Source organism: Lissotriton helveticus, chromosome 9 (genome assembly GCF_964261635.1).
Source record: "Lissotriton helveticus chromosome 9, aLisHel1.1, whole genome shotgun sequence".
Taxonomy (NCBI): domain Eukaryota; kingdom Metazoa; phylum Chordata; class Amphibia; order Caudata; family Salamandridae; genus Lissotriton; species Lissotriton helveticus.
Window position 1 is genome coordinate 1,248,745,837 of NC_136070.1, and position 18,370 is coordinate 1,248,764,206.

Consider the following 18,370-nt stretch of genomic DNA (forward strand, 5'->3'; position numbering starts at 1 on the left):
AAAATTGGAAATGGATCCTACCTTGGGAAGTTCTTCAAAAAGTTCCCCAGCTCGAAGGATAATGGTCAAGATGATCAAGGCAGACACAGCACTGGCCATCTAAAGATGAGAAGAAGACACAAGGATCCATCATAACAAGAATTCTGCAGAGTTTGAAACAGCAGCGGGGTACCATCATATGGAAATGTCAGAACGTTCAACATTATGAAGAAGCGGTGGGAAACAGCCTTTACAGCGCTGTCTCCACAAAACAATGTCATTACAACACAGTTGTTACAACGACCGTGTTGTTAGTACGCAATGCCATTACATGGAAAGTCATTACAACGTCTTGCAGTAGGGAGCGCACTGGTATTGGATTTAAAATCCAACACCTTCCCTGCTGTTGTGCAACCTGGAGTAGGAATAGTAAATAATAGGATTCCTAAGTCCAGCGCGCCCCCTACTGCAAGTTGTTGTAATGACTTGCGAAGTAATGGTATTGCGTACTAACAATGAGGTTGTTGTAACGACCGCGTTGTAATGGCATGCGATGAAATCGCATACATTGTAAGGAGCTATACTCTTAAAATCCAATCTTAAGCATGATGCAGCAGGCTGCTCAGAAACAGACCTAGATTAAAAAAAATTCAGTATTGGATATGGGTCACCCAATACCATTCTGAATGAGTGTTCTGCCAACAGTGATTGACGCTCATGTGGGTTAATCCTCTCTCTTCTGACCTTGCAGATCTTTCCTTGGAAAGCAAGAGGAAAGGGACAGGGAAGCTGTTGCAAAGGGGAAGTTATTTATCCTGCTGATGTACAAGAGAGGATTAATACCAAATACTGATCAACATGTTTATTGTGTTAGAATATTGACAACCAAAATAATGTGAAAATACATATATATAGGCATGCATACGTAAGATAACTACGTTGAGTACTGGCAATTGAAGATTATATATATATATGTGTATATATATATATATATATATATATATATATATATATATATATATATATATATATATATATATATATATATATATATATATATACCTACTGGCGATAGCCAGTAGGTATATATAGTTAGGATTTTTTTCCTATGGGATTTTTGAAAATTCTATGTCGAATACCTTTGGCGTTTGAGGACAGAATTGGCTGAAATTTTCAGGATAATGGAACATTTTGTTTCTGAGCAGCCCCTGAAAATTTGGGGGGGTTTCGTCAAGGGTGGGCCGAGAAAAAAGGGGGGTCCCAAAACATGTTTTTCCCATGCCATTTTCCATAGGGCGGTTGGCCTCACTTTTAGCCTGAACGGCTGAATGGATTTACACCAAACTTGGCAAAATTGTAGGGACTGGTAGCCCGATGTGCCTTTGCTATGTCTCAAGATATAGGCTCCAGTGGTTTTTACGAAAATTAACTTTGAAAAATATATATTGGGCTACATTGGGCTATATATATGTTGGAGCCCAAATGTAGCCCAATGTAGCCCAATGTAGCCCAATGTAGCCCAAAGATGGCCACCAGAGACAAAAAAAACAAATGTAGCCCAAATATCAGCCAGATGTAGCCCAACTATAGCCCAATGACAGAATGTCCCTGAGTGTTCTAAAGAACAACTAGAGTGCTAACAGTCCTACTTATTACAAAGGTATGGCACACCTGAAGCCATCTTGATTGGAATAAAGTGGTAACTCTTAAAACATTTAATTTAAAAAGGAACAAAATGAGGGGGTTCATTTTGCCATAGAAAGTATGATTAGCGAATATATGACGAAATCCCGCATACCATCAGTCCGCAAAAAAAATCCCGCATGTACTATTAGGCCGCAAATTAAAATAACGAAAACTTTTAGAACGAATATGCCTTTAGCATACACTAAACAACTAAACTACCCTAAACCCTAAAACACTACCCCCAGCATGACCCTACACTACACAAACAGTACAACACTACCCTAAACCCTAAAACACTACCCCCAGCATGACCCTACACTACACAAACACTACAACACTACCCTAAACCCTAAAACACTACCCCCAGCATGACCCTACACTACGCAAACACTACAACACTACCCAAAACCCTAAAACACTACACCCCAGCATGACCCTACACTACGCAAACACTACAACACTACCCTAAACCCTAAAACACTACCCCCAGCATGACCCTACACTACACAAACACTACAACACAACCCTAAACCCTAAAACACTACCCCCAGCATGACCCTACACTACGCAAACACTACAACACAACCCTAAACCCTAAAACACTACCCCCAGCATGACCCTACACTACGCAAACACTACAACACTACCCAAAACCCTAAAACACTACACCCCAGCATGACCCTACACTACGCAAACACTACAACACTACCCTAAACCCTAAAACACTACCCCCAGCATGACCCTACACTATGCAAACACTACAACACTACCCAAAACCCTAAGACACTACACCCCAGAATGACCCTACACTACGCAAACACTACAACACTACCCTAAACCCTAAAACACTACCCCCAGCATGACCCTACACTACGCAAACACTAAAACACTACCCTAAACCCTAAAACACTACCCCCAGCATGACCCTACACTACGCAAACACTACAACACTACCCTAAACCCTAAAACACTACCCCCAGCATGACCCTACACTACGCAAACACTACAACACTACCTTAAACCCTAAAACACTACCCCCAGCATGACCCTACACTACGCAAACACTACAACACTACCCTAAACCCTAAAACACTACCCCAGCATGACCCTACACTATGCAAACACTACAACACTACCCAAAACCCTAAAACACTACCCCCAGCATGACCCTACACTACGCAAACACTACAACACTACCCAAAACCCTAAAACACTACCCCCCAGCATGACCCTACACTACGCAAACACTACAACTCTACCCAAAACCCTAAAACACTACCCCCAGCATGACCCTACACTACGCAAACACTACAACACTACCCAAAACCCTAAAACACTACCCCCAGCATGACCCTACACTACGCAAACACTACAACACTACCCAAAACCCTAAAACACTACACCCCAGCATGACCCTACACTACGCAAACACTACAACACTACCCAAAACCCTAAAACACTACACCCCAGCATGACCCTACACTACGCAAACACTACAACACTACCCAAAACCCTAAAACACTACCCCCAGCATGACCCTACACTACGCAAACACTACAACACTACCCTAAACCCTAAAACACTACCCCCAGCATGACCCTACACTACGCAAACACTACAACACTATCCTAAACCCTAAAACACTACGCCCAGCATGACCCTACACTACGCAAACACTACAACACTACCCTAAACCCTAAAACACTAGCCCCAGCATGACCCTACACTACGCAAACACTACAACACAACCCTAAACCCTAAAACACTACCCCCAGCATGACCCTACATTACGCAAACACTACCCTAAACCCTAAAACACTACCCCAGCATGACCCTACACTACGCAAACACTACAACACAACCCTAAACCCTAAAACACTACCCCCAGCATGACCCTACACTAAACAACCACCACAACTCTACACTACACTAACACAACACTACACTACACAACACTACACTACACTACACAATCACTAACCCACGAAAAAATGAACACAAACCCACTTACCTCTCTCGTCATCGTGGTTTTCACAACGCAAATGCATTTACCATACATGCCTTTAAAACGTAATTCTTTGTAAAGGCATGCGCGATAAATGCACATGCGTTTTGAAAAAATGCGGGATAATGGTATGCGAGGTCAATGACCTTGCGGGATAATGGTATGCGGACTGAAAGTCTGCGGGATAAAAAATGCGGGAAAATGGCTGCAAACCATGATTAGCAGCAGACTTCCCTGGTGAGCACTAGCTTTACTACAGTGATCTAATGAGCAACTAGAGTGCTAACATTCAGAATTTATGGCAAATGTGTGACACATCTGAATGCCTTCTTGATAGAACCAAAGTAAACAAGCATTGAAAATGCAATAGATCTCGCCCTCGTTTAAGTTAAAGCCATTCTGTTTGTAATGAGGTGGCTTTTTAGCTTTGCTTTTATTAGTGTTTTTAAAACTTTCATGTAAATAACATGCATATGTATGCATATATGTATATGTATGCATGCATTTATATTTATATAGATATGCAGATTATATATGTTTATATATGTATATTACCTACTGGCGATAGCCAGTGGGTATATATAGTTAGGATTTTGTCTCTATGGGATTTCTGAAAATTCTATGTCTAGTAACTTTGGCGTTTGTGGACGGAATTGGCTGAAATTTTCAGGAAAATGGCACATTTTGTTTCTGAGCAGCCCCTGAAAATTTGGGGGGGTTTCGTCAAGGGGGCCGAGAAAAAAGGGGGGTCCCAAAACGCGTTTTTCCCATTCATTTTTCCATAGGGCGGTTGGACTCACTTTTAGCTCGAACGGCTGAATAGATTTACATGAAACTTGGCAAAATTGTAGATATGGTTTGCCCGACGTGCCTTTGCTATGTCTCAATATATGTGCTCCAGTGGATTTTGAGAAATTAACGTTTAAAAAAATATATATATCTGTGACAGCGCTCCGGTTAGCGCCCCGGTTCGCGTACCTGACGCGTAACGGAACTTCGCGAAGCGAAGCTGATTGGCTCTCCGGTGTCTGTCAACATTCTAAACAGTCCGGAGCGGCCGCCATCTTGTCTCTCGGTACGATCGAGAGACAAGATGTGGTGAAAAGCGAAGGGGGAAATGAAGGAAAGGGGCAAGGTAGACCACTCCTGACCCCCTAGGATTGATGAGGGGGATATTAAAGTCCACCCCCAATTTTTCGCGGTAGAGGCGCTTCCCGGTACGCGAACCGGGCAGCTAACCGGCAGCGTAACGGGAGTCCACCATCTTGTGTTTTTGGAGCGTCCGGTTCGCGTACCGGGTAGCGTCCCGGTAAGCGTAACAAGGGGAAAACCAAGAGAAACAGTAAAAAAAAAAAATTAAGGGAATAGATTTCCAGCAAACTTGGCAAAATTGTAGGGACTGTTTGTTTGATGTGCCTTTGCAAGGCCTCAAGATATGTGCACATGTGGATTTTGTCTAATTAAGGTTAAAAAAAATATATATATCTGTAAGCGTGCTCCGGCACGCTTACGTTACGGGTTTTGTTTGCGCTGCAGAGCCGATACGTCACGATTATGCGACGCGTCATGAGGCGTCTTACGTGGCTACGTGATACGTCACGTAATAAAGAATATATTTTACAGCTATAGATATTAACTTTTAAAAAACCAATGAAATTCACTGAAAAAACTATAGGTTATAGACCATATATAGTTAGAAATTTGCATTTACAAAACCTTGAAAATTCACTGAAAAAACCATAGGTTAGAGACCATATATAGTTAGCTGGACATTTTATTGACATAAAACCAATGAAATTCCATATATAGTTAGTTGCACTAACTATATATCGCGCACCTGCAATCCACTGCTGATGATGTCACATATTACATCATTCATGACATGGTCAGTGACATCACTGATGACATCACTGATGACATCTCAAATGACATCACTGATGACATCACTGATGACATCTCAAATGACATCACTGATGACATCATGACACACCAATACCAGTTACTACATACGCACTCACTGATTCCTACGTCTACACACACATTCACTCATTCACCCATACAATCACTCATACATACAGTCACTCATTATTACAACACTATTATATGCACTCATACACCTATGCAGACACTCACACACTGCCACTCATCCATGGAGTTACTCACACACCTAGTCAGTCCTGTAAAGAATCAATCACACTTCCATTTCCTCATCTATACAGTTAAACACAGAACACCATACTTCAGTGACATCACTGATGACATCACTGATGACATCTCAAATGACATCACTGATGACATCTCAAATGACATCACTGATGACATCATGACACACCAATACCAGTTACTACATACGCACTCACTGATTCCTACGTCTACACACACATTCACTCATTCACCCATACAATCACTCATACATACAGTCACTCATTATTACAACACTATCATATGCACTCATACACCTAATCAGTCCTGTGAAGAATCAATCACACTTCGATTTCCTCATCTATACAGTTAAACACAGAACACCATATTTTTCACACATATACTAACACATACTTACTCTCTTATACAATCACTGATACAAGTACACATTGATATGCACAGAGTCACACACCTCCCAGCCAGCCACACACACACTCAGTCTTCCATACATCCACTCTTTCTTCAATATGTAAAACATATTTAAACTTTACAAAAACACACAGACACTAGATGATGTCATCAGTGATGTCATTTGAGATGTCATCAGTGATGTCATCAGTGATGTCATTTGAGATGTCATCAGTGATGTCATCAGTGATGTCACTGACCATGTCATGAATGATGTAATATGTGACATCATCAGCAGTGGATTGCGGGTGCGCGATATATAGTTAGTGCAACTAACTATATATGGAATTTCATTGGTTTTATGTCAATAAAATGTCCAGCTAACTATATATGGTCTCTAACCTATGGTTTTTTCAGTGAATTTTCAAGGTTTTGTAAATGCAAATTCCTAACTATATATGGTCTATAACCTATGGTTTTTTCAGTGAATATATATATATATATACACACATATATATATATTCACTGAAAAAACCATAGGTTTCAGGCCTTATATAGGTAGGAATTAGCATTTAAAAAACCTTTGAAATTCACTCAAAAAACCATAGGTTTCAGGAGTTATATAGTTAGGAATTAGCTTTTAAAAAACCTTTGAAATTCACTCAAAAAACTATAAGTTTTAGTGGTGTTATAGTTAGCTGGACATTTTACTTATACATACCCATTGAAATTGCTCCTATATAGTTAGTTGTACTAACTATATTTCGCGCACCCGCAATCCACTGCTGATGATGTCACATATTAGATCATTCATGACATGGTCGGGGAGCGTACCGGGGAGCGTATCACGGGGAAAACCCAGTGAAACAGGAAAATAATAATTTAAAGTGATTAGAGGTAGGGTAGCTCCTCATAGAGTTGTTGTGTTGTTTGGGTGTTTTAAGTACCAACATGTAGGTACCAATGCTGAGTCTTAAATTTAATGTACACCGTTTCCTCTGTAGATATCTTGCATGTTGTTACAGAAGTTATTGTGCTATATGGAATCCATATCATAGTCTGTCAGGAAAGCAGAAACAACTTGGAGGCAGGAGATGAAAAAGAGATGTCAAATACACATTGGAGATAATATATTGGGAGAAAGGAAGTATCTATGAGCAAAATTACTATGTAACATAAAAATGTTGCACAGTATACTATAAATCTGACTTTACATTATAATCAATTTGGTACTAGTTTATGAATTACATATAAAAATGAATAATGTCTCAAACAAGTTTAGAATTATTAAATATAAATTTATTTTTCAGATTCTTTTTCCAAATTTAACAGAACTTCTAATAACAGATTGTCGGAAATGTCCTCATTTTGAATTAGCGAATCTACCGCTTCCACACATTGAACTAATTCATAGTCCCGTGATTCATCCATGAATTCTAAGTCTTCATTGGGTTCAATAACGTGTTCATTGTTGCTCTCCAGTACAATTTCAAAGGAAATATTTTGCTCTCCTTCCATTTTCTTGCTGTAATTTGCATAAAAAATAAATATATCAGTAGAGATAGGGCACTGTTGGGTTTAAGTTCAGACAGGTAGTTTTGATTTTTTAACAGTGAAGTTATCTTTGGGCAGTGTATGGTATCAGGCTGGAAGTAGAAATATAAAAAAGTGTATATCATGAAGCCTAAGTACATTCATAATTATACAAGACAAGCCCTACTCCATCCATAACTATAACAGAGAAGCATATCTCAATCTATAACTATTACAGAGGGATAGTATATAACTATCCGAAAATGTTTTCCAAATTAACTTAAAGTGCACAACATACTTCAGTTTTCAAAATAACATCTTACCTTTCAAAAAGAAGTTTAAGTTCTCAGTGGAAATGCTTTTGAAATGTACTTCAGGAAGTAGTAGTCAAAATGGCAGTGTTTCCCTCTCTTTGTTTATATATATTCATGTACATAACCAATCAAATGTCATGAAATAATAGTAGAAAATGAAAGTAACATTTTAATTGGTTGTAAATTCTAACACCTCAGATGTGTTTTTGTGAAGTAATTTACCTCAGGATATTTAGAGAGGTCTACAGGCAAAATGGCTCAATGGAATTCCACCAAATTTAGGAAAATGATAGGGACTGGTATGTAGTATGAGCTATTCTATATTTGGTGAAAGTGTCTCCAGTGGTTTTTATGTAAATTAACTTTTAACATTTCTTGGGAGCGCTTCCCGGTGCGCGCCCCGGTACGCGTACCGGCAGCGCTACGGGAGTCCTCCATTTTGTGTTTCGGTAGATTTGAGTCAGAAAATGGCGGACAAACAACGTTGGGAATGGGTATAAGGGGGCACGGTAGGCACTCCCTGACCCAATAGGTTTTCTGAAGGGGTCTTAGGAGGCCCATATAGGCCAAAAAAAAAAAATGCGTACTTTGGTGAAAAATAGTGAAAAAAGTTAGAAAAAGATAATCATTTGGAGTGATCAGAGGTGGGGTAGCCCTGAAAAGAGCTTTTGGGTTCTGTGGCTGATTTAGGTACCTACAAGTAGGTACCAATGCACAGTCTTAAATTCAGGAGGAATATTCTATTCCCCTCATCTGAGAAGTGCACACCATCTGCTCTGTAGATATCTTGCATGTTGTAACGCAAGTTGTTGTTGTATATTGAACCCATTCCATAGTCTCTCATGTAAGCAGAAACAGATTTATTCACATGTTTCCGTGCTTTCTCAAATTGTGGACAAAATTGGTTGGACCAGTTCCATTTCTGTCTTTGGCATATATTGGAGTATACCATGGCAGTTTGTGGAAAAAGTGTCATCAATTGCCCAAAGGTGTCCTTTAAAAGCATCTCCAGACCTTCCCCAGTCAAAGTGCCTAGGTCATTTCCACCACAGACCAAAATTATGAGGTTAGGGTGTGGCAGATGGTAAAAGGTTTTCACCAATGGTATCAATTGATGACATCTCAATCCTCTTTGGCCAATCCATTTTATGTGCACATTTGGTAAATCAAGGTTGTGAGAATTTCTGTTAGCTGCATACCTTTGAGCCCAGTGAATGTAGCTATGTCCAATAATCCAGACAGAGTACATGGTGAGAGGAGGTTCTGGTGCAGTCAGTTGAAGTGTAGAAATGAAATGGTAGTTGGAATAGTAGGAGTTTGCAAAAAAGAAAACTGTGGAGTTTCAGTGCTCTTGAATCACAAGCAATGATTGGTGGATTCAGATAGTTGAAAACTGAAAGTTAGGGTGCATGGTTCTGTTGTGTGAAAGAAGTCATTTGAATGGTTAAAAAACAGTCATTTAAAGAAAGATTGCAGCAGATAAGCAGGTGTATTCACAGGTCAAACATCCTTGTTGAGGTGATTTGCAACATTGTAGAATAAACTTTTAACTCTGGGAGCTCAGTGAGGAGGGAGTTGCTATGGTAACAGGTAGAAAGGGCTGAGGGGGGAAGGGTGTTGGTTTGAAAATAAAGAGGGAAGAGTTTTGATTGGTTACCATGAGCAATATGTGTGTAGAATTAGAGATTTTCTGTGCCATTAATGGTTGCAGTGCCTGGAGAACATACCTTTTGCTCTGCTATAGAAATATTGGTGTGTGTATCTGACACTGTTCTGAATCTCTCAAAGCATTTGTAAAGGTGAGTTATGATTCATTTAGATAGAGAGTTTAGATTCAGAAGCACATTGATTTTCTTTGCTTTTGGTTTGTGTGATGCTTTTAAAAAATACATGGTTTCTATATTTGCAAAATAGAGGATTTTTATTTTGTGAAATAGTGATGTTTCAGTAGTGAAGTTAAATGGTTGTACATAGGACTTGCACTCAGTATCTAAAATGTTATTTTAAAATTTAATTTTAGGGTAAATCAATGGGTTTCAGTAGTGAAAATGAATGCTTGTACATAGGACCTGTGTTCTGTTTCTAAAATGGTAACTGAAAAACAATTTTAGTGCAAATCAATGGGTTTCAGTAGTGAAAATGAATGCTTGTATATAGGATCTGTGCTCTGTTTCTAAAATGTTAATTGAAAAAGGTTTTTAGTGCAAAATAATGGTTTTTACTTGTGAAAATGAATGCCAGTAAATAGGATCTGTGCTCTGTTCATAAAATATTAAATAAAAAACGGTTTTAGGGCAAATTAATGGCTTTCAGTAGTGAAAATGAATGCTTGTACATAGGACCTGTGTTCTGTTCCTAAAATGATAATTGAAAAACATTTTTAAGAAGGAATAAATAGTGTGTGCTTAATTACATAAAAATATGTGAATCTTTTACAAACATGTTATGTTATCTGTTTTACCTCAGATTAGGAAGCAGATTGAGTTTCTTTGCTGTTGGTTTGCTTAATTTTTTGGGTAATGCTTGGTAGGAATGTAAATGTATTTTGTAAAATAGTGACTTTTCAGTACTGAAATGGAATGATTGTACTTAGGACTTGCACTGTGTTTCTAAAATGTTATTGAAAAATCGATTTTGGGGCAAATTAATAGCTTTTACATTTTTGAGAAAAAATAAATAATGTGTGCATGATTAAGTAAAATAATTTGAAGCTTTCATAATCATGTCACCTGTGTTACCTCACATTAGGAAGCACACTGAGAGCTTTATTTATGAAAACAGTGATGCATCACTTTTCACTGTGCATTCCTTGTGACACCAATGATGCATTACATTTAATGTATGACGCATCATGTTTCTAGGACTTACAGATAAGTCAGTATTTGTGATGTATCTGTAAGCGCAAAAGTCACGAATTGCTGGAGTGTGTCACAAAAATGACACAACTCCAGCAATGCATACTTTCACATGAGGAAAGCCCCATGTGAAAGCGTTTGCCTCAGTCTTATGCCTGCTGTTAGGCAGGTGCAAGATTTTGACATATATATGTCCTAAAAGTGACGCAGTGAAATCTCATAGATTTCACTGCGTCACTATTACGAGGCTTTTTGTGGGGGAATGCCCCTTCTGTGTACATTACAGCTGATAGAGGTATAATGTGGCACAGAGTTTTAAAAAGTGATGCATCTACCTACATGCGTCACTTTTTAAATATGGCGCAACAAGGCACATGTTTTATGCCGCCGATGCGTCACAAAAAGTGACGCATCAGCAGTGGAAAACTGATGCAGGGTTTTATAAATGAGGTTCATCTTTTTTTTGCACACTACTCCAGTTTAGTCCTGTCCACTGCACTGTTGGACACAAGCCTCACCTTTTGGGCTCCCCTGGACAGGCTTCATTACATCTGCACTCCTGCTTAGGCCTCATAATCTTTTTTTAGAATAACATTTGAAAACCAGAGAAAAGGTTATATGTATAAGTTTTTTATTACACTACTGAAAATTTTTTCGGGCAAATTAATGTCTTTTACATTTTTGAGAAAGAATAAATAGTGTGTGAATGATTACATAAACAAATTTGACCTTTTCACTATCATGTCACCTGTGTTACCTCAGATTAGGAAGTAGATTGTGCAGATGAGATGAGGAATATCCAGAGGGACAGAGGAGGTGAGGTCTGTGTTCAAGACTGTAGTGGGAGAGAGGCTTTTCAGGGAGAGCATAGGTGGTGAGACCTGTGTCTAAGAGTATAGTGGACTAGGTTTCATGAAGCCTATTCCCCACTGTACTCTTAGACACAGGTCTCAAATTATTTGCACCCGTGGACAGATCTCTCTTCTACTACACTCTTCAATAGAGGGCATACCTCTTGTGCACCCCTAGACAATCCTTACCTCATCTGCAACCCTGAATAGACTTCAACTAACTGGCATGCTTAGACAAGCCTGAGCTTATTTACACCCTTGGACATGCGGTAGGATTGTTTGCAAGAGAGAGGAAATGTATTTTGTAAAATAGTGAGTTTTCAGTACTGAAATGGAATGCTTGTACTCCAGCAATGCATCCTTTCACATGGGGAAAGCTCCATGTGAAAGCGTTTGCCTCAGTCTTATGTCTGCTGTGAGGCAGATGCAAGATTTTGGCGTAACAGTGTTGTACAAGTGACGCAGTGAAATCTCATTGATTTCAGTGCGCCAGTATTATGAGGCTTTCTGTGGAGAAATTACCCCTCTGTGTACATTACCCCTGACAGAGGTATAATGTGGCGCAGAGGTTTAAAAAATGATGCATCTACCTACATGCGTGACTTTTTAAATATGGCGCAACAAGGCACATGTTTTATGTCGCTGATGCGTCACAAAAAGTGACGCATCAGCAGTGGAAAACTGATGCAGGGTTTTATAAATGAGGTTCATCTTTTTTTTGCACACTACTCCAGTTTAGTCCTGTCCACTGCACTGTTGGACACAAGCCTCACCTTTTGTGCTCCCCTGGACAGGCTTCATTACATCTGCACTCCTGCTTAGGCCTCATAATCTTTTTTTAGAATAACATTTGAAAAACAGAGAAAAGGTTATATGTATAAGTTTTTTATTACACTACTGAAACATTTTCCGGGCAAATTAATGTCTTTTACATTTTTGAGAAAGAATAAATAGTTTGTGAATGATTACATAAACAAATTTGACCTTTTCACAATCATGTCACCTGTGTTACCTCAGATTAGGAAGTAGATTGTGCAGATGAGGTGAGGAATGTCTAGAGGGACAGAGGAGGTGAGGCCTGTGTTCAAGACTGTAGTGGTAGAGAGGCTTTTCTTGGAGAGCGTAGGTGGTGAGATCTGTGTCTAAAAGTGCAGTGGACTAGGCTTCATGAAGCCTATCTCCCACTGCACTCTTAGACACAGGTCTCAAGTTCTTTGCACCCGTGGACAGATCTCTCTTCTACTGTACTCTTCAATAGAGGCCATATTTCTTGTGCACCCCTAGACAATCCTTACTTCATCTGCAACCCTGAATAACCTTCAACTAATTGGCATGTTTAGACAAGTCTCAGTTTATTTACACCCTTGGACATGCGGTAGGATTGTTTGCAAGAGAGAGGAAATGTATTTTGTAAAATAGTAAGTTTTCAGTACTGAAATGGAATGCTTGTAGTCCAGCAATGCATCCTTTGACATGGGGAAAGCTCCATGTGAAAAGCGTTTTCCTCAGTCTTATGTCTGCTGTGAGGCAGGTGCAAGATTTTGACGTAACAGTGTCCTAAAAGTGACGCAGTGAAATCTTATTGATTTCACTGCGTCACTATTACGAGGCTTTCTGCGGAGAAATGACCCCTATGTGTACATTACACCTGATAAAGGTATAATGTGGCGCAGAGGTTTAAAAAGTGACGCATCTACCTACATGCGTCACTTTTTAAATATGGCGCAACAAGGCATATGTTTTATGCCGCCGATGCGTCACAAAAAGTGACGCATCAGCAGTGGAAAACTGATGCAGGGCTTTATAAATGAGGTTCATTTTTTTGTTGTACACTACTCCAGTTTAGTCCTGTCCACTGCAATCTTGGACACAGGCCTCACCTTTTGAGCTCCCCTGTACAGGCTTCATTACATCTGCATTCCTGCTTAGGCCTCATAATCTTTTTTTAGAATAAGATTTGAAAAACAGAGAAAAGGTCATATGTATAAGCTTTTCATTACACTACTGAAATATTTTTGGGCCAAATTAATGTCTTTCACATTTTTGAGAAAGAATAAATAGTGTGTGAATAATTAGATAAAAAAAATTGACCTTTTCACAATCATGTCACCTGTGTTACCTCAGATTAGGAAGTAGATTGTGCAGATGAGGTGAGGAATGTTCAGAGGGACAGAGGAGCTGAGGCCTGTGTTCAAGACTATAGTGGGAGAGAGGGTTTTCTTGGAGAGCCTAGGTGGTGAGACCTATGTCTAAGAGTGCAGTGGACTAGGCTTCATGAAGCCTATCAATCAATCAATCAATCAATCATAACACTTGTATAGCGCGCTACTCACCCGTGAGGGTCTCAAGGGGCTTGGGGGAAGGGGTCCCCTATTGCTCGAACAGCCAGGTCTTGAGTTGTCTCCTGAAGGCGAGATGGTCCTGGGTCAGTCGAAGGTGGATGGGGAGGGAGTTCCATGTCTTGGCTGCCAGGTAGGAGAAGGATCTGCCTCCGGCGGTGGCTCTTCGGATGCGTGGTACGGCGGCGAGGGCGAGGCTAGTAGATCGTAGCTGGCGGGTGGGCGTGTAGAAGGTCAGTCGGTCGTTGAGGTACTTGGGGCCCAGGTCGTGGAGAGACATGTGTGCGTGGGTGAGGAGCCTGAACGCCTCAACAACGTCGGAATACAAGGAAAAGCTTTGGATTGGATCATCTCGTTCCTCACCGGAAGAACCCAGAGAGTCCGCCTCCCCCCATTCAAATCAGAGGCCACCGAAGTCATCTGCGGGGTACCACAAGGATCTTCACTCAGCCCCACCCTCTTCAACGTATATATGAGTCCCCTCGCATCCATCGCGCGACAACACAACCTCAACATCATCTCCTACGCAGACGACACCCAGCTGATCCTCTCCCTCACCAAAGACCCAAATACCGTCAAAGCCAACCTACACGAAGGAATGAAAGAAGTAGCCGAATGGATGAAGAACAGCCGTTTAAAACTAAACTCGGACAAAACGGAAGTCCTCATATTAGGATCATCCCCCTCTGCCTGGGACAACTCATGGTGGCCACCGGCCCTGGGTACAGCACCTATACCTACAGATCACGCACGTAACCTGGGCTTCATCCTAGACTCCTCACTCTCGATGACCAGACAAGTCAACGCCGTCTCATCTTCATGCTTCAACATCCTACGCATGCTCAAAAAAATCTTCCGCTGGATCCCCACCGAAACAAGAAAGACAGTCACCCACGAACTGGTCACAAGCCGACTGGATTATGGAAATACCCTTTACGCCGGGACCACAGCCAAACTACAGAAAAAACTCCAACGCATCCAAAACGCCTCAGCCAGACTCATACTTGACATTCCCCGTCACGCTCACATTTCCGGTCACCTAAAGGATCTCCACTGGCTCCCCGTCAACAAGAGAATAACATTCCGTCTCCTCACCCACGCACACAAGGCCCTCTACGACCTTGGACCCGAATGCCTCAACACACGACTGTCCTTCTACACACCCACCCGCCAACTACGATCATCCAATCAAGCCCTCGCCGCAATTCCGCGCATCCAAAGATCCACCATTGGTGGAAGATCCTTCTCCTACTTAGCGGCCAAAACCTGGAATTCTCTCCCCACTCACCTTCGTCTTACACAGAACCACCTCTCCTTCAGAAAGCAACTAAAAACCTGGCTATTCGATAAATAATGCACCCACCCTCCCTCTAGCGCCTTGAGACCCTCTGGGTGAGTAGTGCGCTATATAAATTCCTGAACTTGAACTTGAACTTGAACGTGATCCTCTTGTTGACGGGGAGCCAGTGCAGGTCCCTCAGGTGGCCGGAGATGTGGCTGCGTCGGGGGATGTCCAGGATGAGTCGGGCGGAGGCGTTCTGGATGCGTTGGAGTCTCCTCTGTAGCTTGGCTGTGGTTCCGGCGTAGAGGGTGTTTCCGTAGTCCAGTCGGCTGGTGACGAGTGCCTGGGTGACCGTCTTCCTGGTTTCGATCGGGATCCATCGGAAGATCTTGCGGAGCATGCGTAGGGTGTTGAAGCACGATGAGGAGACTGCGTTGACTTGTCTGGTCATCGAGAGGGAAGAGTCCAGGATGAAGCCCAGGTTGCGTGCGTGGTCTGTTGGCTTGGGAGCGGTGCCCAGGGCGGGAGGCCACCAGGAGTCGTCCCAGGCGGAGGGCGATGGTCCCAGGATGAGGACTTCCGTCTTGTCTGAGTTCAGTTTCAGGCGAAGTAGGAAGTAGATTGTGCAGATGAGGTGAGGAATGTCCAGAGGGACAGAGGAGCTGAGGCCTGTGTTCAAGACTGTAGTGGGAGAGAGGGTTTTCTTGGAGAGCCTAGGTGGTGAGACCTGTGTCTAAGAGTGCAGTGGACTAGGCTTCATGAAGCCTATCCCCCACTGCACTCTTAGACACAGGTCTCAAATTATTTGCACCCGTGGACAGATCTCTCTTATACTACACTCTTCAATAGAGGCCATACCTCTTGTGCACCCGTAGACAATCCTTACCTCATCTGCAACTCTGAATAGACTTCAACTAATTGGCATGCTTAGATAGGCCTCAGCCTATTTACACCCTTGGACATGCGTCACCTCATCTGCACCTACTTACTATCAATTATACTCAATACATTGAGGTCTGTTCAGAGGACAGAGATCAGGTAAGGCTTGTCCAAGGGTGAGAGGAGGTTAGTCCTCTCCACTGTAGTCATGGACACTGAATGCTTGTACATAGGACCTGCACTGTGTGTCTAAAATGTTATTTAAAAAACGATTTTAGTGAAAAACAATGACTTTTAGTTTTTTGAGAAGGAATAAATAGTGTCTGCATGATTAAATACATATATGTCATCCTTTCATAAAATGTCATCTGTGTTACCTTAGATTAGGAAGTAGATTGTGTAGATGAGGTGAGGCCTGTTCAGAGGGACAGACAAGGTGAGGCCTGTGTTCAAGGCTGTAGTGGGAGAGAGGCCTTTCCTGGAGAACATTAGTGGTGAAGCCTGTGTGTAAGAGTCCAGTGGACTAGACTTCATGAAGCTTATCTCCTACTGCATTCGTAGACACAGGTCTCACTTTCTTTGTACTTGTGGACATACCTCTCTTCCACTACACTCTTCAATGCATGTCTCACTTCTTCTGCACCCCTGGAGAATCCTCACTTGATCTGTAACCCTGAATAGATTGTTTGCTTGTTGTCATTGCTTTATTGTTTGATAGTAGTGGTCTATAATGTGCTATTTTTTTCTTTAACACAGATTGAAAACAAGATTTCAAGAGTAAGGAACGATGCCCTCAAGGCAAAGAACAAAAAAAATGTACGGTTTAAAACAAAAACAGCATTGGAATTACAGCAGTCCTCCACAACAAAGACTTCAAAAAACAGGAAAGAAGCTCCTGGTAAGATAACCAAATCTTTTTTACGGAACGTATGTAGAACAAAAATAAATGCTGGACAGCATGTAGAAAAAGAGAAGGAGAGAGTAATTTTGAAAAGGAAGGAGAGGCCCTCAAAAAATGATAACACTGGAGCAGGAGAGAATAATATGTATCGGAATAGAAGGCAGAATCAGTTTAGAGACATTCGTAAACGAATGTTTCGCAATAGGGTGGTTTTAAATTTGTTAAAAAACATTAGGAAAGGCAAACAGAGAGCTGCTTTTTATAAGAAAAAGAAAAATGTAGAGAAGATTGTTGATCAGGCTTTTGAAGTTAAGAAAAAATTATTTATTTTAATAATCAATAGAATTAGGACACTTAACAAGACAATTGATGTTTTTAAATCAAACAGTAGATGGAAAAGAGTAATTAATCGGACTAATTTTTGTAAAGTTTTTTCAGGAGAATGGATGCACAGTTCAAGTTGTGAGCCATTTTTTACTGAGGAGAGTTACTTTCAGGAGAATGATTTATTGCATGCAGTTGACACCAGTGGTCGAGCATATGAGGTGAAAGACGGTTGTCCGATTGAAAAAGAGAAACTTGTGCCTAGAGAACCAGAAGAGGTGTTAACTGATGAAGTTTTAGGGAGACGTACTAAGGGTCCAGTGTACACTTGGAAGTGTAGTCGTATTTGTAGTGTGCGACAGGAATCAATTGATTTGTTTTGTAATTTCTTACGTACATATAGTAAGAAAAGTCTGAAGCAGAAAATAAAGTTGTTGCAAGATTTAGATCCTTGCAGAGTGAGAGAAAAGATAGGTTTGCAAGGCCATTCACTGGCTTGTCTTTCTAGAAAAGTCTGTCAAAGTGTTTTTCATCATTTTAGGATGTTAGCAGTGCATCATACCAAAGTGAGGAAATTAGTGAGAATGTTGTTGTTATGGGGGCGGGATGAATAGGCAACAAGTGAATCTTAGTCTTCTTATGTTTTATTTTATGAAACAATAAATCCAAACTCTTTTTTCCCCTTGTTACAGTTCCACGTGGTGACCGGCTTCTCGCGGTTCTTCTAATGCAGGACTCTGTGGATTCTGTCCGACGGCCTCTCTCGAGTATCCGTCGAGGAAGTGTCTCGTCCGGTTCCGTCTTGTTGCTCCAGCCAAACAGAAGGAGAATACAGAGTATGAGTCGGATGTCCACGTTATATACTACGTTAA

The 18,370-nt window shown here is 41.1% G+C and overlaps 1 protein-coding gene across 1 annotated transcript in view; it reads right to left on the reverse strand.

The window, feature by feature from the left end:
• SLC26A6 (solute carrier family 26 member 6) overlaps positions 1-18,370 on the reverse strand; it is a 276,916-nt gene that overhangs the window by 106,080 nt on the left and 152,466 nt on the right. Inside the window, exon 10 of the mRNA XM_078662436.1 lies at positions 22-99. Within this exon, the coding sequence (XP_078518562.1) occupies positions 22-99 (78 nt within the window). The remainder of the gene's footprint in view (positions 1-21; positions 100-18,370) is intronic.